The 26,872-nt window shown below is 36.7% G+C and overlaps 1 protein-coding gene across 1 annotated transcript; it reads left to right on the top strand.

Annotated features, from left to right (window-relative positions):
• Positions 1–16,025: 16,025 nt before the first annotated feature.
• LOC100377411 (histamine N-methyltransferase-like) lies at positions 16,026–21,928 on the top strand. The gene is made up of 3 exons (XM_006813046.3): positions 16,026–16,212; positions 21,105–21,263; positions 21,579–21,928. The coding sequence occupies exons 1-3, from the start codon at positions 16,026–16,028 to the stop codon at positions 21,926–21,928; spliced, it is 696 nt and encodes a 231-aa protein (XP_006813109.3).
• The last annotated feature ends 4,944 nt before the right edge of the window (positions 21,929–26,872 follow it).

Raw genomic sequence — 26,872 nt, 5'->3', positions numbered from 1 at the left:
CAATGCCTATGTTGGCCATTTAACCGTTCGGTGGACGTTGCCGTGGGACGACATCGATGCGTGTGAGTTTGTTGAGTGTTTTGTGTATCTTAACAGTATATCTAAATAGTATAGTATACCGGTATAGTATATTTGTTGAAAAACGAGTAGGGATGACATTAGTCCATACTCAATCAGTTTACAGCTCCAGGGGAGTTAATTTTTGTGCTTTGTATAAATATATGTCACGGCCAATAATCCCTGTACTGAGGCAATTGGTCAGAAAATGACCCACGAGAACATAAAGTTAGATCACTTGTAGTATAATGAATTTGCTATCTTTTTTTGTTTCTGTTTTTATAAAAAAAAAAGCCGACCACGGTGTGATGATACAGCAGAGTGTATTTCTGTTTACTGGGAGTCTTCTGTGTGTATTACTGCTGAACATAAACTAGCTGTGAGATGCAGGTAAGCGATTTACTCTCATTACAGTGAAATGTTTTATTGTAACACGCCCGACTTTAAATGACAAGGGAGCGTTCAACAATGTGTATGGCCTAACCTGGGGGCGGCCACTGAGTATTTCACTAGGTCAAATCATGACGTCAGGGTCACATGTTGAATATTTATTTTGAAGTGACTGTCACAGATATGTAAGCTTTTTTTCTGTTTGTTACTTGTTGTGGAAATCATTCAGGACACACGGTATAGTTGTACTTATAACAAACGCCATTTATTGTGAAGGATTCTATCAGGTGGATACAGTACAATATGATGTTAACATAAGTTGGTTGCTATGTGACAGTCTCACGGCTACACCTGGAGATGTATATTGTTGGACAACCACGACTGACCAAGATGACCGACCGACGACGATGACGACGCCGACGACCGAAAATGAAATCACTTCCGTCTTTTTATAGGTCACGTGGTATTCGAAATATAGTTGGAAAAGCAGTCCCATATGTCGTTTTCATCATTTTATAATATAACACAGAGTTGTACGATCCAAGGCCTAATTGTACATAAACGCAGAATGGTGAGCCGTACTGAACAGATCTGTCGTCCACTCGGTCTTCGATTCAACTCTTTCGTTGATCGTCTACTCTGTACTCTTTACCCTGTAATCTCACCCTGACTCGCTCACTGATCTAACTGTCTACCTCGTAAAGTTGCATTGTGGGATGTATCGTGTTACCTTGAGATCATTACGTTCTCTTGCTGATCATGTGAAATAGAGTGCGCCCGCAGCGACTGAATTAAATACAATTCGGGCAGCATACACCTCTGTGATTGCTTATATGGCCGAAGGGAATACTTTCATATACTTTAGGTGTATCTCAGACTGGTCACATGGTACTTTTCCCAACATGGATTGACCTCGCTCCAGTTAATTTTATGGGGTGAAAGGTTCAACTTTACAAATTATTAATACATATCAATCAAAGAATTTGGAAAAAAAATACGGAACTTAAATTTAAATAAATAATAGTAAACCAAATAAAATTCACTGCACATAATGTACGCATGTCAGATATATCAAAATCATCTTATTAGTCTTGATCAGAATGTAAAATGTATTCATAGATTCCGTGCGTTCCTCGTGTCATGCGTTAATTTAGTAGGGGCGGGGACGGGGTTTGACGTCATTATTCATAGTCTGAAGAGACGGGTTGCACTGTCTGGCAAACAGGAATTTCTGTAACAAAAATGCGATATTCTCCAATCAGAACTCGAGTGTAGAATTTGGAATGTATAATCTTTTTAGCACCTGTAGCATGTCCAAGTAGTATTGGTAATTTGGTTGGCAAGCAAATAGTTTGTTCCGTAAGACCATCAATTAATGTATTTACCGCCTGCCAGCGAAGACATATATGGGCGCGAATGTGACCCATTTCAATTCTGGCACTCTTGACAGCGCGACGCTCAGTACGGTAATTCTTGCAACGGGAATGCTAATGGCATCATCTTAGTTGACAATTCAATAACAATGGGCGCTCCACTAGTTTGGAGGGACGGGACATGAAACAATTTAGGATGAACACGTGCCAGTGTGAATTTGCCTATATAGAATAAAATCAAAGTAACTAGGAAAACAATAATCAAAGCATCAATGTCAATGTTCAATTGCGCGGAGATGTCCAAAACACAAGAGGGTGGGTTAGGTACAGGCGTTGTTTCAGGTAACAACAATGTGGGGGCGCTTTTTATCATGTCTTCGGACTTTCAGATAAAGTAGAACTATTAAAACACATGTGACAAAAAGAAATGCATAGGGTCGGTTAGAATAATTTCGCCAAATATGATATAGGTGATGAGAATAAATCAAAACTTGGTTTAGCAGATGCCAATTCGTTTAAAGGATCGGTAAAATATCTAGATTTGCCGACTTTGGCTGGTTTTGCGAATGACAGTCGTGTAGTTTTGTCATGTTTAAGGGATCGGCTGATATTTCCCTTGATCACATTGATATCAGGCACCTCAACCGTCCAAGCGGCTGGAAAGGTCTGATCACTCGTCAAGTTAGATATGTCGTATTCATGAAAGACTGCAAGAAGTTCGCAATATGGCGAGTCACTACTGATCCATTGACGTTGCAATTGACCAAGGATGCCTCGAGTATAACATGCGACAATTGTATATGGCAGTTGCAAAGCATATCAACAATACATAGCGTGCATGAGGGCAGACGAATATCAGGTTTGTGAGGACATGACAAAATCAATCAATCCCAAATAAAACAGCTTTTGATTGAGGGAGCAAATAAGCAGTAGGTTTTGGAATAAAATCAAGAAGTATACGTATATTGCAAAATTTCAGAATAGAATCATGTGCATCATGTAGAAGGGCGTAGACACTAGATGAATAATTATCCTTGAATATAGTATAATATTGGAGTGTCACAGTATCTGTGACCGGTTCCTGTGCATAAAGACATATCACGTGTGGATAATTCACCAAATTTTGCACCATCGCTACTTATACCAATATAATAATCGGGAAGACCATTTATCTGTGTGTACGAATTATTCAGAACGTGGTCAATCGTAACAAGAATAATGGGTGGGACGATGATAGGTAAAGACGTATTCGATTATAATTTATAGGACAAATCCAATGGTATACGTAATTGTATATACGGTGATTCAGTAGTTTGATGAAAAATAGAGTAAATAAATTAGAGTATTAAAATAGGTGGCAAGGTTAGTATGTATAATTTCGAAATTTGGATAATTTTGTCTTAGAAATGTGAAGATGTCTTCTGATGCTGTTCTGAAACACATTCATTGGGCAGACAATTATTAATTAACGCATGAATACCTACTAAGTAATTTTCAAATCGAAACATCATTTCATTCAAAAAAATTGCTTCTATCAGCAGTTTCCAATTGTAAATAATTATGTCCTTCATCTTGTGGATCTCCAGAAAGGTTGTGTTCACGTTTTGTTCTGTGACATCCATGTGTTCTTAATAAATGTATAAATGTAGTTTAAGTATTATGTCAGCAATGTTCTGGTTGGAATTTGACACGTGAGTTCACAAATTCGTCAATCGGTTGTTTGTTTCTTTGGTGACTTTGCTGAGGCGTACAGTCTTTTAATCCTTTGTTGTCCATAAACGGTCTAATGCATTTGTGTATATGTGACATAGACCTTTAAAGATTCAATTGTTTTTTTTTTGTGTGTTTTTCACAACAAAGACTGTTGATTCGCTTTTACTGCTTACTAAATGTTTACGCTCATTGTTTTAATCTGCTGTGATGTCTGGAAAGCATGTTGACACAAGTATGATCTGTTGAAAGGAAAGTATATATTTATTTCGTTAATGGACTTAATCTGTTAGGCAATATCACGCTCTTCGTTTTATCATCCCCCGTAATGTATGGTTTATTGTGTTTTCTGCGGAGTATGTTGATACGAGTTTTATCTGTTGAAAGGACAGAACACATTTATTTCGTTAATAGCTTAATTCCGTTGCCTAAGATCACCATCATGAACGGCATACGGTTTTTGCAAAGTTGAGATCGTAGAAAACCCCGTTTTCTGACGTTCGGAGTGCCCTGTGGTTGCTACGTAAGTGTTGTCCACGTACTTCTAGGCAGCTTCATTGAAGTCATCATACGTAACGTATGTGTTGTTGCTATGTGGATATTCTTTCCCCGTGCAAAGAAATTCTCGCTTTCCATTTTCCCAACGTGAACGAATAATTCTCTCAATAGACCATTTTCCGTTTACTGCGAGAATCACGCGTTGTGCGTGAAATCGACCGTAAAAACAGGACAAACAAAGGTCAAAGGTCGTAGTGGCGTCAAACATCGCGTGGGATTCGACAAACGCGAAAATATTTTGGAGGCATTTCCAGGCTTAATAATGTGCTGTACACATTTGATGATAGACAATTTCAATTAAGTGAGGATATTCGAATGCAATATTCCTCTGTCAAAGATCGGCCGGTCAATGTGAGCTACGCAATAAAGAAATTTGAGTTCAAAATCAAATCGTTCGATTTTTGCGGCAGACGTTCGACGCGCGTCTTTCATGCATCTCGCGAGATCTCGCAGTTGAACGGAAAATCACTTATTTCGTAGGTGAGTTCTGAGTCTGTTAGAATTTCTTCAGATGATATGCTCAGATGCGATGATTCATAATCATTTTGTGAAATACAGGCTGTGTTATTATGAGTAATGGTCTCGGAATAATCAGAGTTGGTGTGTGTGTGTGCGTGTGTGCGGCAAATTATGGTGTTAGCTTTCTGAGAAGTGGGTCGGAGATGGTGATTTCAGGCATTTGTATGTATAAAATGGCAGCTTTTGTGAGTATTCACGTTTTGATAACAGAAGTTATTTAAGTTAATTACGTTGTTTATCGTCGCTACCCGAGTTTACGGTGAATGCCTTAGGTTGTTTGTTGTTTATCTCCTCGTTACATGTGGAGGAGTTTGTAACCCATGCTTTGATTGGTTGACACTTACGCGAGATTTACAGATGTAGTTACTGCGACCGAGATACGATATAAAATAAAACATAATAACAGCAAAAAATTAATCCTAATTAAACAAAAATAACAATAACAAGTCAGATTTAATCAGATTAATTTAGAACGAATGGGAATCACGTCTTTATGTATTTTGAATGTTTAGCAGGACGAGGTTGTTTTGATTAACGTATAAATAGTACGCTGAAAACAAATTTGTTGATCTTTTAATTAGAATTTAGAATTTCATACAAACGAAATTTTCACACGATTCGTACATCGAATCCTTCGGATTTAAAGAGAGTAGTTTACATTCCACAGTGGTGCGTTTTGGTCTGAAATGAGAGTTGTAGAATATATTTTGGGATGACATGTGGTTTGTGGTCTTCTCACTCTAACATTATACGCACAAGAAATGTACACGAGACGACCTCTATAATGAAGGTCAGCTGGAACTGCATGTAAGTAAGCACATGATATATTGAATAAACGACTATCCCTACTTCGTGTATTTCTGTCACGTGTTTTGTCCGTTTCTTCATTCAGTGTGGATGGTTACGAGGGACTCTAGAAACTGGAGTATTGTATCTGTTGTATTAAAATATATTAACAAACAGTTAGAGTAGAGTTGAGAATGATGTGATCATTTTTCCGCTGGGCCCATTTAGCGGAATGATGTCTTATGTATCAATTCGAGTATAAGGTGGAGTGTCTTCTAACTTGCGCATGCGCGGGAATTTAGTCCCAAGCGACGATAACAACGCATGATAAAACGCAAAGGTTCATGGTTAGACGCTTATTTGTAAACAACGACACGCTGTGGCTGTTTCCCACATGCGCAGGTGACGACTGCCCCTTTTAAGAAAGGTTCATTATGCAACTGTCCTAGTCAAGTTCTCTAGATAGTCTTTCAAGTATTGTGGCTGTTTATCAATACAACTTAATCATGTAGTTATTACTAGATTACGTTGCTACTAGAATTTTCCATATGAATTTTCTCAAAGGTCAATTAATCAAAAGTCTATTAACCTAATTAAATTACTCAAAGGCCAGTTGCTTAGATGTCAGTTACTCATAAGTCAATTAATCAAACGTCTATTTTCCTAGACCAATTATTCCAAGGCCAATTGCTTAAATGTCAGTTACTCATAGGTCAATTACTAATAATTAAACGACTATTTCCCTGAGTAAATTACTTACAGCAAGTCGCAGAAGTATTGAGGCAGCCGATTTGCAAACTCGCTAGCGAATTGGCTAACTGCTTGGGTTTTGACTAAACAGTTTGCTTTCGAATCTTGTTGGCGCCGACTCGTGGTGCAATTAGGGAACATGGTATGCTTTTATGTAGCATGGTACGTGTATGGATTCCCCCGAATGATTTGCTTTGCAAGGCGTGATAATGTGAAAGTAGTTCCACTAGTCAGCCTGAGAATGGCCACAGTCAGCTGGCGTACAAGTTATAATATGATAAATGCGATTAATCTAAATAAAGAGACAAGTTGAGAAACAGTTTCCTACAAATCAGGGAGAAAATAAATGTTCACATTCAAACGATTCGTTGGGGTAACATTAAACCAACCACTAATAAAATTCGACTACATTCATCGTTTTTGCGTGGACAATCCCTTGTATACGAACACCCCATTACACGAAGAAACACTTTCCCTGGTATATTTGAAAGCGAAATCGCCATCCAACTAAAGTATGACGACCGTCCCCTACTGTTATATAGATTCGCCCAGAGTGGGCGTGACCACAGGACGGCGCCAGCGAGATTCGAAAGCCAACCGTTCAGTCAAAACCAAAGCAGTTTGCAAATTGGCTGCCCCAATACTTCTGATACGGTGTTTACACGTGGGGAAAAAGCCAGCTCCAAGGTGGGAGCCGGTGTTGAAAAAATACGTGTAAACAGACGGCGCCGTGCCATCTTAAATGAAGCCGCACTAAAGGTGGTGGTTTCAAGCCAACACCCCGATCTAAACAAGATCATGCAATACGTGTAAACACTTGAAGCCGTCTTTAAAGAGCGCCATCACGCGAGCAGCCTCGTTCTGACGCTTAACTTTCACATTCAACATGGCAGCTGAAGACAGGTCTCATGCCACTAATTAACCAATGGCTGCTCGTAGCCACTTCAATTTAAATGCCCAGCAAGAACCAATGAAATTTTTTAAATATTATTTTTCTCAGGTGCTCCCTGTTTGAGGGCGTAATCACCTGGGTCAGAGGTGAGACCAACAGGTGGTCTTTTGTTTACTACTTAGCGGCTGTGTACCTGTGGGTTTATTCTGTGTGTTAATGGATGTTGAAATCTTGGTGTTTTTCCAGTGATTTCTCTTGGTGCAATCCAAATACAGTAGGTGTGTCTTGTTTACCTGAGATTTGCAAGAGTTTGAGCTGGCCACCATGTTAGTTTTTTTCATATGGTTGATTACTGGCATGTTGATTTCCCATTTTTGAGCCATATTGTCAACTTTCTTCGTCATTTTCATATAGCAATCTCGTCATATGTTAACATTGTCGTCTATGGAAATTCAATTAGTGGTATGAGCCCTGACAATAACGTAAATAGAGCACGCGGAAATACGTGGTCGTATAGCGAAACACAGTTATTAATAATAAGTGTTTGGAAAGACGAAAGCGTAATAGAGATGATGGATGGAACTACGCGTGACTTTCGTGTTTATAGGATTATTTCGAAGAAGGTCAAAGGACATCGAACACCAGAGCAGTGCCAAGGCAAAATTAAGCGATTGCGAACCAGGTTCAAGAAAGTGCTTGACCATAACAAGAGGAGCGGCCAAGCACCTACAACTATGGGTTTTTTGACGAGCTGATGGAAATCTTAGGCGATCGGCCTGGGGTAAATCCAGCTCCTGATACCGTTGAAGAGAGCAAAAAATGATGACGCCATGCCAATCTAATCTAAACCAGCAATACGTGTAAACCCTCCAGAGTTTTAAACCACGGATAAGGATTATTGACCGACCTAGTTTAGGCTAGCCCCCACGTGTAAACACCATATGAGACTTGCTGTAAAGGTCAATTACTTATATATCAGTTACTCATAGGTTAATTACTCAAAGGTCAATTACTTATATATCAGTTACTCATAGGTTAATTACTCATAGGTCAATTACTTAGATATCAGTTACTCATATCAAAAGTCTTTTACACTAATTACTCAAAGTTAAATAATGTGTGTTCGAATTTTGATATAAACAAACAATATTTTACACGCGTTGTTTATGTTGATACGAGACCCACATCGACCACTATATATGCGTCGCGACGTCTGTCGTCGTTTTAGAGGCTTTGAAGACCGAAGTAACTGTCTTGGGTCATCTGGTGTGGATTTAGGCACGCCATATTTACAAAATCACCATTCGCTGTATTTGATATATAATACTTCATGCGCTTTTCACACATGTTTTTATGATTTCTGCTCAAAACACCCACATTCTACTTAATTCCTTAACAATCTATTGTCTTAGATACACGAGTTGCGTTTTCAGATGGACATCACTCGTTGTTTCATAGCATTAGTTCTTTCTTAATGGTTCACACTTCCATCAGTCTTGGTAGAAACATGCTTGATATCTGACGATTTTTTCACTATTGGTTTGGTTATTTTGGTTTGGATATTTTCCAATACTGATTTTACATTTGCAAGGTCTGGATGCGATGATATCCATGACTTCAACTTTTGGTCATTTTCCAAAGTATCACCTTATACCATTTACCATTACCATTTTACTAATATAATATCATAGACGAAAGCGAGGCTGTACTACGGAACAGAACTTTTGCTTCGTGTTAAATTATGTACTATAATCGTGGTTGAAATAATCGTGATCGGTAGCTGAGAACATCACATATAGTTGTAGTCGTCAGACAGGGAGAGAAGTTGAGTAGAATAAAGAAGGTGAGAAAGTGAAAAAAAGAGTGAAAAAAAGTTTCATTGTGTTGAATGTTTGAAAGTGAAATCAGCTGTTACAGCATTAGCATAACAATGGCGTCCAATCAGAATTATGCAAGGAAGAGTTATACAGAGGCGATAAGTGGGGGAGAGAAAAATAGCAGTGACAACAGTGATGAAGTTAAACCAATCCAAAAACATTTCGATGTGGTTACGGAATGAGCGTTAAATATGTCGGGTCCGGAGTTGTTTAAAGCGATAGCTGAAGTAATAGAGCCGAGTGGTATAATAGGTATACAGAGAATACGTGGGCTATGGCGTTTGTACGTCAAAGACAGTGCAGATCACTTGATTTCATTAACTGAATGCTTAAACCTCCGTGGAAAGCGGGTAGTAATTTACGATGAAAACCCGCATATATCAGCACAGAAAGAACACACCAATAGAATTATTGTGAGAAACCTTCCACTTTCGGTAGCTGACAGTGTTATAGAACAGAAATTTACCGAGATTCGAATGAAAGTTAGAAGGATGATTTGAGCCAAATTGAAAATTGATGGTAAACTGACCAACATCGATAAGGCGATCGTTACGTATATGTAAATAAATTGAAGGATACCACACCATCTGAATGGCAAATCAAGATCGGAAAATACCAGGACTGGTACTATTGGTACATCGAGATAGAAGACATGATGATCGTACTAGGGAAGGTGCTCCAACTGTCTACAGCATGGTTATTTAAAAACAGAAGGTACCAATGATGTTATATGCCTGCGTTGCAGGGGGAGAGGACATATGCGATATATGTGTCCCCAAACAGAACACAGAAAACAGCAAAATAAGGCCACAGAGAATGTGATGGGCGAAGGTAGCTCAACACGAAATGCGTTTGACGGGTCATTTCCGACACTTGTTGTTCAGGTTGTTAATGCAGTTCAACCGAAGATCACGGACTTTGCCACATGTACCAATCAGTTGACGACGGGCAGTCAAAGTCAAATATCCTCCGCTAAAGACATAAAAAGAAAGCACATGAGCACTGACATATCTACACAATTTTCGGAATGTGATACGTCCGCACTCAGAGCCAGATAGCGAGAACTTGGGAATTCCGGAAGGTAGAGAATTAAGGAGTCATAAAAAAACAGAATGACAGGAGTAGAAAAGGAAGAAGCCGCAAAAAAGTAAGCATTTGGAACGGACCACTTTCAATGGCAAACAAATTACTTCTTTTGTCACTAAACTGTAGAGGACCAAGGGGTACAGATTAAAAACAACAGATATTTAGGTGGTGTCAAGATCAAAAGACAGATGTTATCTTTTTCCAGGAAACATATTAGGATGAAAACATATTGGATTTAGTTGGACGGGAATGGAAGAGGAAACTGTTTCATTCAGTTGGTAAATGTCACAGCAGGGGGATATTAATTTTGATTCATGAAAAGCTTATGGGGGAGGTGAAAAATACAAAACAATCGGAAAATGGGAGAAAATTGCTCATCGACATTGAAATTGGAGATGACATATTAACATTAGTAAATGTATATTTTCCAAACCAATTAAAAGCCAGGGAACAGTTTTTTGTAACTCTGAAGGCATGGGCACAGAAACATGGAGATGTTAGTGATAATATCTTTTTGTGTGTTGGATTGCGACATTGATAAGCGGTTGAATCGACGCAATAGTACAACCAAACCAAAGAAATTATATGGCGTGATAAAGTCGTTCAAATTACTTGATTTTTGGGGGGAAATTAATACAAACAATAAACAATACACATGGAGGCAAGTTACACTAGGTATTGCTTGCAGGCTAGATGTTTGGTTAATTTCAGCACGCATGTAATCAAACGTGCAGTCCACCGATATCAGACCTGCTATCAAAGCAGATCATGACGACATTTTACTAAAACTCATTTTAAATAATTGCATGAGAGGGCGGAATATTGGAAATTAAACACTAGTTTACTGAAAAACAATAATTACAAAGAAATAATAAAAAATTTAAAGAATATCACTATAAATGAATATAAAAGTATAAATGACAACCGTATCCTTTTGAATTTTGTTAAGATAAAAACTAAAAAAAACATCAATAAAGTATGCAATGAGTAAAGCCAGAAATATGCGGGAAAAGTATATAATTCTGGAAGAAAATATTAAACAATCAGAACTACAACTGGATAAGCAGAAAAATAAAAAAGAATTAGAAAAACAGTACACAGTGTATAAAGCAGAGTTAGACAAACTATACGTAACCAAAATACGTGGTAGGGTCAAGGGTCAAATGGTTCGAGGAAGGAGAAAGAAATACCAAATATTTCTTGGGATTTGAAAAGAAAAACTTCAAGTCAAAACAACTGAATAAATTGAAATTAGGCAATAATATTATTTCTTATCAAGAACAAATATTAAAGTTTTATAAAGTTTTATATGATTCAAAAAAAGTAAAAGATACGGAGTTGGAGAATTATTTGGGTAGAGTAAAAACAAAAAATAAACTAAAACAGAGAGATGCGGATGAATACGAGGGGCTTATATCGGAAGAAGAGTGTAGAAAGGCAATTGGTAATATGAAAACAAATAGTACCTCAGGATTAGGCGGTCTTCCGGTTGAATTTTACCGTACGTTTTGGGAGGAGCTAAAATATTTAGTAGTCGACGCGTTGAATGACAGTTACGAGAGGGGCGTTATAGCGAAGTCGAAATGCAATGCGTTAATTACAATTATTCATAAGAAAGGACTGAGAAGCGTCCTGCAAAACTGGAGGCCAATATCTTTATTGAATCAAGATTATAAAATACTATCTACTGTGCTTGCCAGTCGACTTAATAGGGTATTGCCTCTAATAATAAGCAACGATCAAGTCGGTTACATGAACGGGCGATATATTGGGCAAAATGTGCGACTTATAGAGGATGTCATAGAGTTTGTTGAGAAAAAGAAGAAAGAAGGCGCTATTTTATTTCTTGACTTTTATAAGGCGCTTGATTCTGTAGAACACAATTTCCTGTTAGCAAATCTTAAACAGTTCGGATTGGACAGACTTTCATTGGATGGATAAAAACTATTTATAGCAAGTGCAGAAGCGCTATTGTGAACAACAGATGGATCTCTGTCCTCTTCGAGGTTAAACGAGGAATTCGTCATGGATGTCCCCTGTCAGCTCTGTTGTTTTTAATCGTTGCCGAAGTTTTATCTCAAATTGTTAAAAATGACCCAGATATTAAAGGATTTATAGTGAATGATGGGAAAATAGAACAGGGAAATAAAGACTAGCCAGTTGGCGGACATTTAATTTACATAAAAACAAATAAATCTTTAATGAGACTGTTTAATATAATTGACGAGTATGGCAAATATGCTGGGTTAAAATTGAATAAACACAAAACGGAAGGACTCAAGTGGAAAAAGAGGAAGGACTCGGGTATTATATCCTGGCCAAATTCGCCAATAAAGGCACTTGGCATATATTTCGGCCATGGTAAAAACGAAAAAACAAACTAAATTGGGATGGCAAGCTAGAAAATAGTGGAACTGTACTTCAAAACTGAAAAAAAACATGTTTAACAGTATTTGGTGGAATAACTGTTCTAAAACATTAATAATCTCTTTAATTACATTCACAGCATCAATGATTGTCATTCCCAGACATGTCATAGCCAAAGTTACAAAATTGGCTTATGATTGTTTGTGGGGTGAAAAAAGAGGGAAAGTTAATCGTGGAATTGTGAATAATAATAATAAGATAGAGAATGATTGATATTGAAGCAACGATAAAAACATTAAAATGTACAAGGCTTCAAAAAATTATTTCTGAAAGGGTGCTGCCTGGACTGCAATTATTTAGCTTTTTTCAGTGAGTTTGGGGGAGTGACATCATGTTCAGATTACATTTAAATAGGGTAATGTTAAATAGAATAGTTTTTACCAGATTTCTATAAGAATGTACTTACTAGCTGGTATGAATGTAAACTACATGTTAGAATTATGAAACCGACTCCATTAAAAGAACGAATAATTTGGGGGAATCACCAGATAACAGACAATGGAGGGGGGTTCATATTACAAGGAATTTATTGAGGTTGGTTTCATAAGTATAGCTGATTCATTATTAAAAGGCAAGTTCTTAGATCAAAACTACCTTTTAAACAAGCTCTTAAATAAAACAAAATGGATTACACAGTACTTGTCATTGAAGAGAGCAATACCTAGACATTGGCATGATATAATGAAAAACTGACTTTAATGCTAAAACTGATATTTTTGAAGGCCAAAGCCATGTAAAGAGGATTATTGGTGCTTTACTTTAAAATCTATGGAAACATCATATGCCCCGTTAATTTGGAATAAATTAAAGGTTGCTGAAAAAATTGGAATGAAATTTGGAATATCAAAATTTAAGAAAATGCCATGCAAAAAGATCGCCCAATTTAATTACATTGCACGTGCGTACAATCTTTGTAAACCATTTTAGTTGGTGTAGGCACTGTTGGTTCAGAATCAGAAACACTTAATATAATAATTTCTGTAGCGGCTTTTGCTGTCGATAAGTCAAAAATTATTAATCAGAAAAATATAAAGAATATTTTAGTAAAAGAATTATGGTATATCAATTATAGAACAAAAAAACTTATTCTAGGATTTTTTCGTGTCATATAACATTAATATTATTTTCATTATTGATAGTATTCCACTTTTTTTCTATTATATATTTTAAAAAAATACAGAAATGTCATAGCTTTTTTTAATCGTATTATGATTTCTTATTATCTGTTAAAAACAATAAAAAAAATATTACTATAAATACGGTTTACATGGGATCAACCTGACAACATACAAAACTAAACTAAAATGTGTTTATTTTACATGTACTCGTTTAAATATGATAAAGATTAAACACGATTCCTATTTGTTCACTAAAAAAGTAAAGGGTCTTTAATTTATTTATATGTTTATTATGAGCTGTACGAAATACATGCAAATATATGTTTAATTATTATCATAATACAATCTGATAATAGCCCACAATCAGAAGTAGGGTTCATAGTTCGGCGCTTTTGACACTACAAGGACAGATATCTAAAAGTGGGTCGTGTCACCGCTGACTGACTATTTGATATTTGGGTGATGAATGAACAATACTACTACGTTGCCGGGATTAGAGTTTGACGCTTCAATTTGTGAATTCCAGTCACTGGCTACGCGGAATTGCGACGATTTGACTAGCGTTGGAAGACGTAAGGTAGCAAATATTCCTACACATACACACACACAGTAATTAGTCCTGTGCTTTTAGTTATACTATTTGTGTAACTTTACAGAACTGACCAGTTTATTATATATATATATTTCACAAATATGTACTTGTTGTCTTGTTGTAGGATCGTTACGGTCTTGTTGTAGTATGGGCATTGCCTAATTTTGTAAACCTCCATCTCTTATCAACTGGGTACTCGCAATGGTATATAGATAGGACCGCCCTGCTTAGCACTGAACTGTAAGAAGGGCGGGAGATACAGTAACTTAATGTACCACAATGCTGTGAGGATGAAGAAAATTCCATCCCAGATGGCTGACGTTGTTCTCCCATGTTTTACGTCTGTTTGAGTCTAAAGGAAATCTGTGCACTTTGAACCCATTGTCCAGTCTATTTGTGCATTCAAATGCACAATGACCCGGCATTTTCAGTGAACAAACTCATAGATTTATGTGGTAGATTCGAACTGCACAAATACGTGAAAGTGCAGACTGGAAAATATAGTCCACAATCAGAAGCAGGTTCCATAGTTTGGCGCTTTTGACACCATACGAACAGATATCTACAAACGGGTCATGTCACAGATAACTGATATTCGATATTCGTGAGATGAATGAACAGATGTCTGGGTCAAATAATGATTGACCCAATAGACTGTGTGACGTCATGGTTCAAAACATTTTGCTTTTTATGACCCCGATAGCTGATCCATGCACTAATATTATCAAAACCTGCGTTTAAAATCAAAGTCTAGGAAGTCTGAAGTCAAATTGGGAAGGAAGCCTGGTGCTACGTTGTCGAGATTAGAGTTTAATGCTTCAATCTGCAAATTCCAGTCGCTGGCTAATTAAAATTCAACCCTCTAGGGCATTGCGACGATTTGTCGCACGTCGGTAAACGTCAGTTAGCAAATATTCCCCTACACACATACACACACACACACACACACTGGTCAGTCTTGGGCTTTTAGTTATACTATTCGTGTAACGTTATAGAACTTGGCATTCTCCTGACCAGTTTATTTATGTATTTCATAAATATATTCGCTGTCTTGTTGCAGGATCGATTCCGATCTTCTTGTAGTATGGACATTGCCTAATTTCGTAAACCACCACCTCGTATCAACTGGGTACTCGCATTGTCGGCAAACCATTCAATACATTTCCAAATGAAGTGTTCATCGTGTGGATTTGCTAAGCTGAAATGAAAAATAAGCAGTCCGTGATTGTAACATATATTTTGTATATTGTATACACTTCGAATACAAACACGTTGCATACATCATGCTTACATGACTCAAGAGCCGATCTTTACATTTGACCTAAATTGGAACAGAGATTGGAATATTGTTTGCAAGAGCCTATTTGGTCCCGACAGGTGGGATTACACAAATTCCTGCACAACTCGTTAATATTTTTATACTTTAATCTGTCTAAGAGCAGCCCTCAGTTATTATATTATTGCTAGTTATTACTTAATAACAGAAAGCAATTTAATACAAAATTTATTTTCGTGTAACCTGGCATCATGAAGTATATATATGGGAGTGGCTCAACCCTTCTCCACCTTCACTTGTTTTCACTCTGGTGCGTTAATGTGCTCTGAAAGTCAAGTGGGCTTGAATTTGTATTGGGTCAGAGCCTACACACACTAATACCTTCTAATGAAATGTTACTGTACATTTATGGTAGTTGTTTCTCAGGGGGGAAATATATTTCTACCAATATTAGCTAAGTAGTTCTGCCTTGTGTTGTGTTGTGTTACGTTGTGTTGTGTTGTGTTTGTCGTCTATGTTTTTCCGGTATTTACTGATCTTGCCAGTTTGTTTATTTTTTCAGAGTTTAAATCTTGATATTTTGTGATATCAATACCAACATTGTTTCAGAAACTATGGCAACAACGTCAGATTATTTAGCCGACAATCTCTATCAATATCACCAGAGTTTTCAAACTATATTGAATTATGGTATGAGATCCAGGGAACACCGTTACAAGGAAGATGCGATAAAAACGGTTGCCAAGTTACGACTGGAATCTTGCAACGAAGTACACGTTCTTTCTATTGGATCCGCGAATGGTACGTTCCCAAGTGTTCGTTTTATGAAAGTATTTGTGCATAATACACTCAGCGAATCTATTTTGAGACAATGTCACTAGATAAACACTCTCATCACTAATGAGTGAAATTTGGATGATAAATTTAACTGTCGAATGAATTTGGATGCATGTTTGTGTTTAGTTGTATTTTACTTATTTAGATTGTACTTGTGACTACTTAAGATTTCTCAAATTTCGTAAAGATTTTGTTCACAGCAATTCGTGAGAAAATAACTATTAGTAGAGCCACCGTCCTCTTTAATTTAACAATTTACATGACTCACATAAAACGTAAGTCCCTTATTAGAATGTTTAATGTTATCGAAAGTGTTTTTCTGTCTTTGTTACAAATTCACATAGCTTTTTATGTGGCTTAACAATTATAGCGTTACATGCTATTTACCTGCAAACTTCATCAAAACATTTTAAGTTTATTACGAATGGTTCTCATGTCCACCAGAAATCTGGATTTGTTGTTTTAATTATGACGTTTGAATCAGGTAGATGTAACTGATATAAATATGAATGTATTACTTTTGTAAATGTTTTCATATTATCAGGTGATGTTGATCTTTATTACCAAACACTTCAGCGTGGTATTAAGATTTTGTTTTCAGGCTTGGGTGGTACCAAGGTGGAAAATGGTTGCACATATGGGGGGTAATTCCTGGAATTGCAATAGAGAGGGTTCAGGCCGAAATACATATATATAGTGTTTCCATGTTTCGTCTGATATTTCTGTGATATTCTGCTGCTGTAAATAATAATAATAATAATTCAGTATGTTGTGTGCACTCCAGGGTTATTCGTTTTTTTGCTCAAAACACCCCTATTTTTTAATGGCAGAGTCGAATAGTTTCACTCCCACTGGGAAATCTGCATTGTTACTTGAATGAGAGCTAACTAAACACATTTTCCAGACCGGCGAAAGTGTATGCAACAGCCAATTTTAACAGCCTGTCACGTGATTTTAGTCTGAATGTCAACATCAAAAGAGGCTAATCCATTTACGCAGGTATAACTGGGAATAGAATATGTGAGGGATTGTATCAACAGAGATGTGTATAATGAAAAGTAACATCTATCCTTCTTTTGCATCGCTGAGCATTTTAGTATACTGGTTTGAAAATGTTGAATTTGCATGATTTGCAATGTGTTTTTTTACTGAAACTCCCCTATTGATCGAATCCCGGGTTTGAAAGAGAACGGCACACCACGTGATTCGTTTGAATACAATGGTGAAGGCACGCATGCATGACTTACGTTGTCAGCAGTAGTCGCTGAGCTTCACGCTACAACTTCACTTGTGATGTTGCTTGTTAGCCGTGGATTGAATTAATCTTGATTACCGGTTAAAATGTTGCTTATTTGGCGTTGGTGATCTTTATTTGGAACTGGGTAACGTCGCCAGCAGAAACCTCCTGGGATTTTGATGTTGATGGTTGCGCCTCCATGGCAAACGCTAATTTTACTGCGGGTGGATCTTCCAAGAGCCCTTCGGGGTTTATAAAACTCATTCAACATACATAAAGTTCTCTCAATCGTAGTAGTCCATGTGATGTACACCTAATATGCCAAACATGTTGCTGAACGATTTTGCCAATGAAAATAAGCCGGTTGGCGATCCACTCCACTAAAAAAAAACTAGCAATATGTTTTCGGCTGTTGCCATGGTAGGACATGAACGTGAAGCTAACGTCGGTTTATAACTAAAACCGGGCACCGTATACAAAGTTCGCAAAAAAACATTCAGTCCTTAGAAGTCATTTTATTTTATTGCTAGGACGTATGCTGTTGTTAGGGATTGGTCAGTTACTTCGGCCTGGGGGTGGATCAGTAGGGGGGTTACCCTGTTTTTGATTTTGCGAATGGGGGGGGGGTCACCCTGTTTTCCACAATTCACACACGCGCTTATGCATATATTTTTTTAAATTTTATTTCAGAACAATAGATTAAAAAGTTAATCGTACAAATGTGTTCTTAATAATAACTATTACCCATATTGCCTATAAATTTGTTGATGCAAAAAATGTTATAGGCTAAGTATTTTGGGGTTGAAGTTGACAAATAACTAACAGATTATGCAATGCGGCAGAGCCCCATGCAATTATACAGTTAGGATTTGAACACATCCCAAGTCCATGTGATATCAGATTATTTTATTTAAAGTCTGAAGTCACCATTGTATAAGATATTTACTGGATTTATCCAATTGTAGCTGGAGACGGAAAACACAGCAATTAGTACAAAGAGCAGTGACAGTTTTTGTTCAGCAAATCAAAAAAGTTAAATGGATTCATGTATATAAATAAATAGTTTTTTTGTTTTTTTAACTTTTAAATATGCATATTTTGCTCTGTAAAATACCAAAATCCAACACAAATTTATACAAAAATCAAAGTGTCCTTTGTTTTCATAAGCACAGACTGTGCTTCAGGTGTAAAGCTTTCCTGGTCTATAAGATATGAAAGATATATTAAATCCAAATTAGTTTTCAAACCGCCTAGATTCAAATCCTCTTTTCCTATCATATATAAAGGGCGTTTATTGAGTGAGTACCCCCACAGCTTTGTTTTTATTTACTATCTTTAGCAGCATAGATTTCCCTACTTCCTGCAGCCTTTTCTGTAGTCGTTTTTTGGCTTTATGCTTCCCCTCCCCTCCTAAGGTGACTGGTCTATTAAATGCAAACACTAAAAATTACGGCAAACCACGATATTTTCAATGCACATCATACATTTTGTAATCATGTCAGAGCCAAAACTGTTAATGTTTCTTTGTTTTTCGGGGGGGGGGGTCAGCATGTTTTAAAATATAATGTTAGGGGGTCGCCCACTTTTTGTTGTTGATAGGGGTGGGTCAACTGAGATTTACAGCTGACAAAATGGAATCTGCCGACCCCCCCCCCCCCAGGCCAGAGTAACTGAACAGTCCCTTAAATTTATTATTTCAAACCGATAGTATTTTCTAGATTGCAGGCAGCATTTACAGTTCATTCAAAGTTCAAAGTTGCGTCGGGATTACGTTGATACAGTGTAACAATGTCGGCGTCGGTGATCTCTTACCGGTGTGCAATGTAGCCAAAATAAAAGGCATGAATACAAGACTAGTGGGAGGTAATAAATTTGGGGTCGAAAGTATTCAAAAAACAATTTTTGGCTGTTGCCATGGTAGCTATGGACCAGGATTGTTTTGCCAATTAGTGACGGTATGACCTGCCTGTCAATTATAAACAAAATTAGCCAACCCCCAAAAAATCTCAGTAAATTGTTGCCCACACTCAAGCGGATTAGAATGAGCTACGTCCATGCTTTTTAATCATAGAAATGTAGGGTGTGATACATTTGGCGTGAAGGTATTAAAAAATTCAGTTGTTGGCTGTTTCCATGGAAACGGTGGTCAGAATTTGTTTTCAGATTTTACCAATAGTAACTTTGTGCCCACACTCAAGCTGAGCAAAATGAGCTATGTCTGAGGTGTTGTATCCAAAATTTGTAGGAGATACATTTCCTGATAACTAGGGTGAAGGTGTGACCTACCTGCTAAGTTTGAGCGAAATCGGCCAAGCCAAACAAATCACAGAAGAATTAATACGTGAAAACACTAGAAATCACACACACACACAGATACACAAAATTAAAGTGATTTTAAGGGCAATCCAAGTGGAGCGAATCGCCAATACCATGTTCATTTGCATATTGACCGTGAAAATACCAAAAACATCATTGCATGGGTGATATGCAAAATAGTTTTAGTCAAAATAAGTTACTGCTTAGAAGTACCATTACTGATGTTCAAATTTCATTTCACTCGGCAAATATATTCATGTACCCAAACGTAAAGTATCGTACTTCTAAATATTGTTTATTTCTGCTATGTTTCGAAAAAGCTACTCTTGAACGGACTACTTTATTCGCTCTCAGACCTCATTTGCATATGGGGTGTGGAAGTACCGATTTTGATTTCAGGGACGAATCAAAATAAACTGCAGTATATATGTAATAATGTGGAATACTTCCTTTCACTGTGAACATTTTTCCGCTAAAATAAATTCCAGTGAAAATGCCATTTCCCTCATACTCTATTGAGACTTGACACAGCACAGTGAAAATTTGATTCACACCGTATGCTTGAAAACTTTTCATCGAAAATAAATTAAGTGAAATTCTGTGTGATTTCATGAGAGTTGAAAATGAAAAAAATATATGACACCCAACCCTACCACTCCATACACAATGTAACCACACCTCAAAAACATCCTTTCACCAGTGTATTCTATTTGAATTCATGAGAAATTTAAATAAACAAATTATATGACAACGAACTTAATTATAATTTCAACCTCTAGTTCAGCACTGATTAAATAAACTACCTCGTCTTTATGCCAACTTGAAGTTATTCAATGCCTACACCAGTGAATTCAAAATCTATGTTTCAATTCCAGGAATTTCACTTGCTATTAATTGTATGGGAGTGCCAGTCTTTTATTTTCTATTGTAATGTCAATTTCTTGTGATTACTCGGAAAATGAAGCTGTAACCACAGACCACAGTGCTGCAACTAAATCCTGATATAAGCACCGGTTAGGCAGTCTTGAACTATGCATGTGAAGCCAGCTGAGAGGTATATCCAATCCTATAGATTTCTCATTGTTTGGTAACTATTTGCTGCAAATGCAACAAAAATCAATATAAAAATATTACCCACACAGCATTCTACAGGTTACTTGTTTTATTAATGTTTTGGTGGACAAATATACTGCAATACATTATACCGTGGTAGAACCAGCATGTGGTCCATTAGATGAATTTAAGAGGTTAATTGAATCCCAAGATAAGTGGAATACAGTCAACATTAATTTTCATGTTCAAGGAATTACCGAGTATCTTGAAGAAGGTGGTACAGCTGATAAGTATGACTTCATACATGCCTGTCATTCTTTTTATTACTTTGGTGATGATGGAAATACACTGCACAATTTATATAACATGCTCAATAAGGATGGAATACTTCTGATCAGAGCTGTAACAGGTCTGTAATCAAATTTATTCACTGTTAAATGATGCCATCTTTGTTTTATCGAACATTGTAGAGCATAATAGTTAAATCCGTGTACATATATTCAGTACAGTTTTTTTTGTCTGTCATATCGTACCTGTTTGTCAATTGCATGTCTACAGTTACTATTCCTCAAATATCATGTAAATATTTTTCCATACATGCACAGTTGTCTGCATCAAGCTTATAACATAAAGATATTGTTGTTGTGTTAATTCGATAGAATGAGCAGTATATAGCAATATATAGTTTTTAATATAATAGCCACATTATTGTATCATTACACAGGTGCAGGATGGTTGAAGTATTTTAAATACAGGAATAACTTCCAATTGTCCAGAAAATACAAATCAGCAATCGATGCTAAAAATCTGATAAATCTCCAGTTCCCTGATGCTCGTATTGAGATAATACACGGCCCTATTGAAGTCACTTTTACTAAGTGTTTTGACAAAGATTTGAAAGATTATAATAGAATGCTAGATTTTATTAACGCAATTGTAAACTTTAGGAATTCACGACCACGAGATGAAGTTGAGGCGAGCTTGAGATATTTGAGGGATGAATGTTGTTATGTTAAAGGAGATGAAATTATGATTAATAATGATGAAGATGACATCATAATTTGGAAGAAATGATATATAGTAACATGTACATAAGACAGTTTCGCTTTTTGAAACGGTAAAAATGTTACCGGAACATATCTATTAATAAGAGTTATTGAACTGTAGAATATTATACCTTTTGAATAAATAATGTATCGAAGACAAAATTCTTGAGATATTGTTATTTTTCGTTATAAAATGTAAAATAAAATGTTTTCAAAGCATATCCACCACAACGTAGTTAATTAATTTTATTCTGAAATTAGATGGTATTATTAGATAGATTATTATTTAAATATTTTGCCATCAATTTTAAGTGGATTAGGTAAATTATTTTTAAGAAAGCATGGCACTGACATTAACTATGATTTTCTTGGCAAACCATTTCATACATTTTCAACTGAAGTGAAATCTGTCTGAATTCGCTTAAAAGTTAGACATATTTGTCATGTAAACAAATTTATTGCTAATGATTAATGAACCCTTTTTATTATTATTTTTACATCACCACCTCTTTGAAACTGAAGTACAAATAGTTTAACTAGGGCAGTTAAATCATGTAAAAACTAACTAACTAACTAACAAGTATCTGGTATTTATTGTATAAACATCGAATGAAAACTTATTGCTTACATGATTTTCATGATTTGCAGCCGTAGAATCCCAACTAGGTCAATACTGTATGTACATACATTGTGGCACTCTTCTCGTACCATCTATAATGTAAAGACATCTAATTATTCTTTAATCAGCCTAATGTTAGAGAAAGGAATAACGTTGAAATTAGCTATGTGGGATAAATGTGGCAATGTGAAATGTTAGTACTTGTACAATTGTCATATCTGCTAATACTCCCTCAGTTCACCTACATTTAGATCCTCAATAACATGGCATACATATTCCTCAAAGTACAACATTTACTCTTGTTATTTTACATTAAATGTAGCATTTGCATTCCTTCTCGAACGCATTCACTCGATAACAAATTACCAACTACTGATAAGCATGTTCAGTGAGACTGTAATTGCACGCAAATTTGAATCTCATGTACTTACAAACACTGCAATATAATACAAAGGGACAACTTCCCGTCACTTATTAGCTCATTAAAATAACACCTCCGATCTATTCCCCATGATTACTGCTTAACTAATAATTATATACACCATTAATATCACTGGTGTCATCACAGCATATCCATAGCACTGATCCCAAGGTTTACAAGCATATGAGGCGGTTTATTTATTGTCCAAACAGGGTTTGTTATTATCATAGTATAAACAGTCCGCAATCAGAGGTAGATTTCATAAAGTATGGCGCAATTGACACTACACAAACAGATATCTGAAAGTGGGTCGTGTCACTCCTGTCTGACTAATCAGTTTTCAGCTGATGAATGAACTGATGTCGTGGGCCAGATAATGATTGACCCAATAGATTGTGGCGTCATGGTATTTAAAGCTTTTGCGTGACCCTAATCCCTGATTGCAAAACCACGTACTACCATAGCCAAACCCGGCGTTTAACACCAAAGTCTGATATCCTTAAGCTTAGTTACCCGGTTTTCAAATGCCAACAACCCGGAGTGGAAAATTGCCCACACACATAGACTGGTCGTAAAATAGAACGCGGAATCAATTATTTTAATGAGGTTATGGCCGGCTAAATGATTGACTTGGTTATGGGTGTTAGAATTACCCTAGAATGTATTTTCTGTAATGTTCAAAAAACCAAACTGTAAATACAGCAGAAATGACCGGTTTGGGCCAATATGTTATTGAAACACCATTGTTTTAAATATAAGGACACACCCACCCAAAAAACTGTCAACAACATAAATGTTTATTCGACATGTGAACTGGTTGCTATGGGTTGCCGGGCCTTCAAAAAAAAGTCATTTTACTAAGTGTGATTTTGAGTATAATTCACACTACATTGGCAAAAATTATGTAACGATTGTTGGCGTTGTTTTAATACCAATAACGCTATTCTATGTAGTTTAGCAATCTTGTATAGCGCCCCCTATAGTTAACAAACAAACAGACCGGAACCCGCCATCTTGAATAAAAAGTTAGTCAGATTTGACGGAGGAAGATAAAACAACAAAGTTTTAGTTGTATTTAACACAGATCCCCAGAATAGAAATACGTTTTGGGATTATAAGTTCCTTTACTTCATTTTGACATGCTTTTCGTGTGATTTTGAGTATAATTTCGAGTTCTATATCGAGAAAGTAACAAACACATTACCGAGTGCGCATAACATGACGTCATTGCTAAACCACATGTACTAAATATTTGCACTGAACTTGAAGTGTACTTGTTTATCGGCTATGAGACAGCGGGTGTGAAACGTCGTTGTGACGTAATTACGTCCTTGTATATTGATATGCCAGTGAAGTGTTGATTGGGCAGTATATGTGTCTATGTACATGTATTAATAGTGGACTGGTTTACTGGATATGCTTTTGCTCCAGTAACCCTATACTTGTTTACATTGTCAATTATAGTATTTTGTATTTCATTGTTTTTCTAGTTTTATGCGAATTCGTAATTCTCTCCATGAATTATATTCAATGAATCGCACTGGAGTGACATATGTGAACCAGTGAGCCAGTGAATAAACAACATTGATGTTAAATATTGGATTGATTTATTTACACTTACACTTGTGGACTGCAATCCTTCGCCACAGTAAAACTCTGCCGGCGAGTAGAACTCTAACTGGAGAAAACAAATGCAGAATTAAAATCTTCCTAGTTGCCAGAAAGTCATTCTTGAATATAACAGTGATACGTGTGTGAAGAAATAAAGACCATGAAATCATGAGACCATGGGTATACTGGTAGCTACGGAAGACCTATCAAGTTAACAGATAAAGCTCTGGAGAATGAATATGAACAAAATAAGAAAAGGTATGAGCATACATATAGACAACTCCGCGGAATTACACAGGACACATGATATAATAACAAATAACACTGATTCCAAGGGCAAACATGAAGGTTATAAGGAATGTTTATTTCTATGTTCTATTTCTGCAGTGCGAACATGAGCACCGTGCCCTCCTCCTACATGAAGATGAATTTTGAAAACATGAACCAGTATTTTTATAAATACGAGAATACATTGAATCATTTAAGTCTGCCGTGCAGTCTTTCTTTTCCAAGGAACAAGATAAGAAAGATCGTTATGCTGACGTTGACCAATACGACAGTGTTTCTCAAACAAGCAGAGTTTCCAGAAAATCCAGGAGCTCTAAGGCTAGTTCATGCTCCACCCATACAAATGTTAGTATGCTACGACTCCAAGAAGTTCAGAAAAGAGCTGAGTACGCTGCTCGTACAGCCGCCCACCAGGAGTGAAGACGACAAATTGATAAGAAAAAACGATGTCTAGAAATGACTAGAGAACAATCCTTGTTGATCTTGAGTTCAATATTAGAAATATGAAAAAAGAATTCGATCTCAAAGTAGTTATTGCCGTTAGTGAAAATACGTCAAAGATCCTAGAACAGTATGAGCAAGACGAAAGTCAGAGTGGGAAAAAAATGACATACCATGGTCTATTAAAGGAACCTTCATACCATGCTGATGAATCTCATCATGCTAATACTGCTGACATTGACAAAAGACCAACAGAAGGGAGACGTATACGTTCCCCACCTGATACTACTGGAATATCATCGCTTAACCCCATACAATTACCGGATATTAGGCAGCTGCAACATTCCGTATAAGCAGTAAATATACAGACGAGTCACAGTTTGCTTTAATTCAAGATGTTGTCAATATAACAAGGCCTGAGGGAAATTTCCCACAGGATATACATGTTACAGACAATAGACCACCTTCAGTGACGTTGCCACACTATGAACACATCTTGCATCAACCGTTGGAAGATAGCAATCACATACCTCTCCACGTCGAACTGCTTCTGCAGGTGCACTAAGCCAATTGGCGGTAATGTGTACAACTATTCTGCTTGGATTACTTCATTTCAAACACTTGTTGAACAGAAGAAGCCATTATACGCTGACAGATTACTAGTATATTACCTAGGCAAATATACCACTGGTGAAGGCAAATACGTTATTAAAGGTATACTGACGTTAGATGGCGAGCAAGCTTATATCAAAGCAAAGAATTACTAGCTGAGCATTATGGAGATATATTGATCGTCACTGACACATACAAGAAACGAATCAACGACTGGCCACAGATAAAATACGGCGATGGTAAGGAATTGAGAAAACAGCCATGATGACCATTGGATATCTGAGGGTATTTAATGATCCTGGTGAACAGAAGAAAGTTCTAAGTAAAATCCCAAAGAGTATTTTTGACCATGGGATTAGAAAGGTAGATAGTTTGCTGAATGATGAGTCTTACATGACATGTGGTGATTCATATGAACGTTATCCGCCATTTGCTGAGTTGTGCCAGTTCCTAAGTAGAGAGGCTCGTATTGCATATAGCCCAGCCAACTTGAAGGCTGGTGATAAGAAAGAAGACTTAAAGCGTGGAAGAAGTAGTAAATATAGTGGTGTGAGAAGTTTTGCAACAGAGTCAGATGAGGTTAAGAAGACTGCTGCTGTTGAGGATATAGCTAACGTCAAACGATGTTGTGTTCTATGTAAAGAAGAACATAACTTAGAGAAATGTAAAAACTTCCTCAAAATGAAATATACAGAATGAAAAGCTATTGTGGTATCCAAAAGGATTTGTATGGGATGTCTAAAATGGAGACATAGATACTGTGATTGTTGATGTAAGAAAGTATGTGACACTTGTAGGCGTGCTAACCCTACAGTACTACACGATGATGCATTCAAGTCAAATGTTAATGTTGGTAGGGACCCAAGCTTGATAGTGCCATATCACACAGAGTGCAAGTTAAACATACTAATGCGCAGATATAGTAGGGATGTTTCACCAAGTCTGAGTTGATTCTAAAGACTGTGACTATCTGAGATTAT

Source organism: Saccoglossus kowalevskii, chromosome 12, assembly GCF_978046115.1.
Source record: "Saccoglossus kowalevskii chromosome 12, keSacKowa6.1, whole genome shotgun sequence".
NCBI classification, from domain to species: Eukaryota; Metazoa; Hemichordata; class Enteropneusta; family Harrimaniidae; genus Saccoglossus; species Saccoglossus kowalevskii.
The sequence above is the reverse complement of the archived record's forward strand: the minus strand, read 5'-3'. Positions and strand labels throughout refer to the sequence as shown.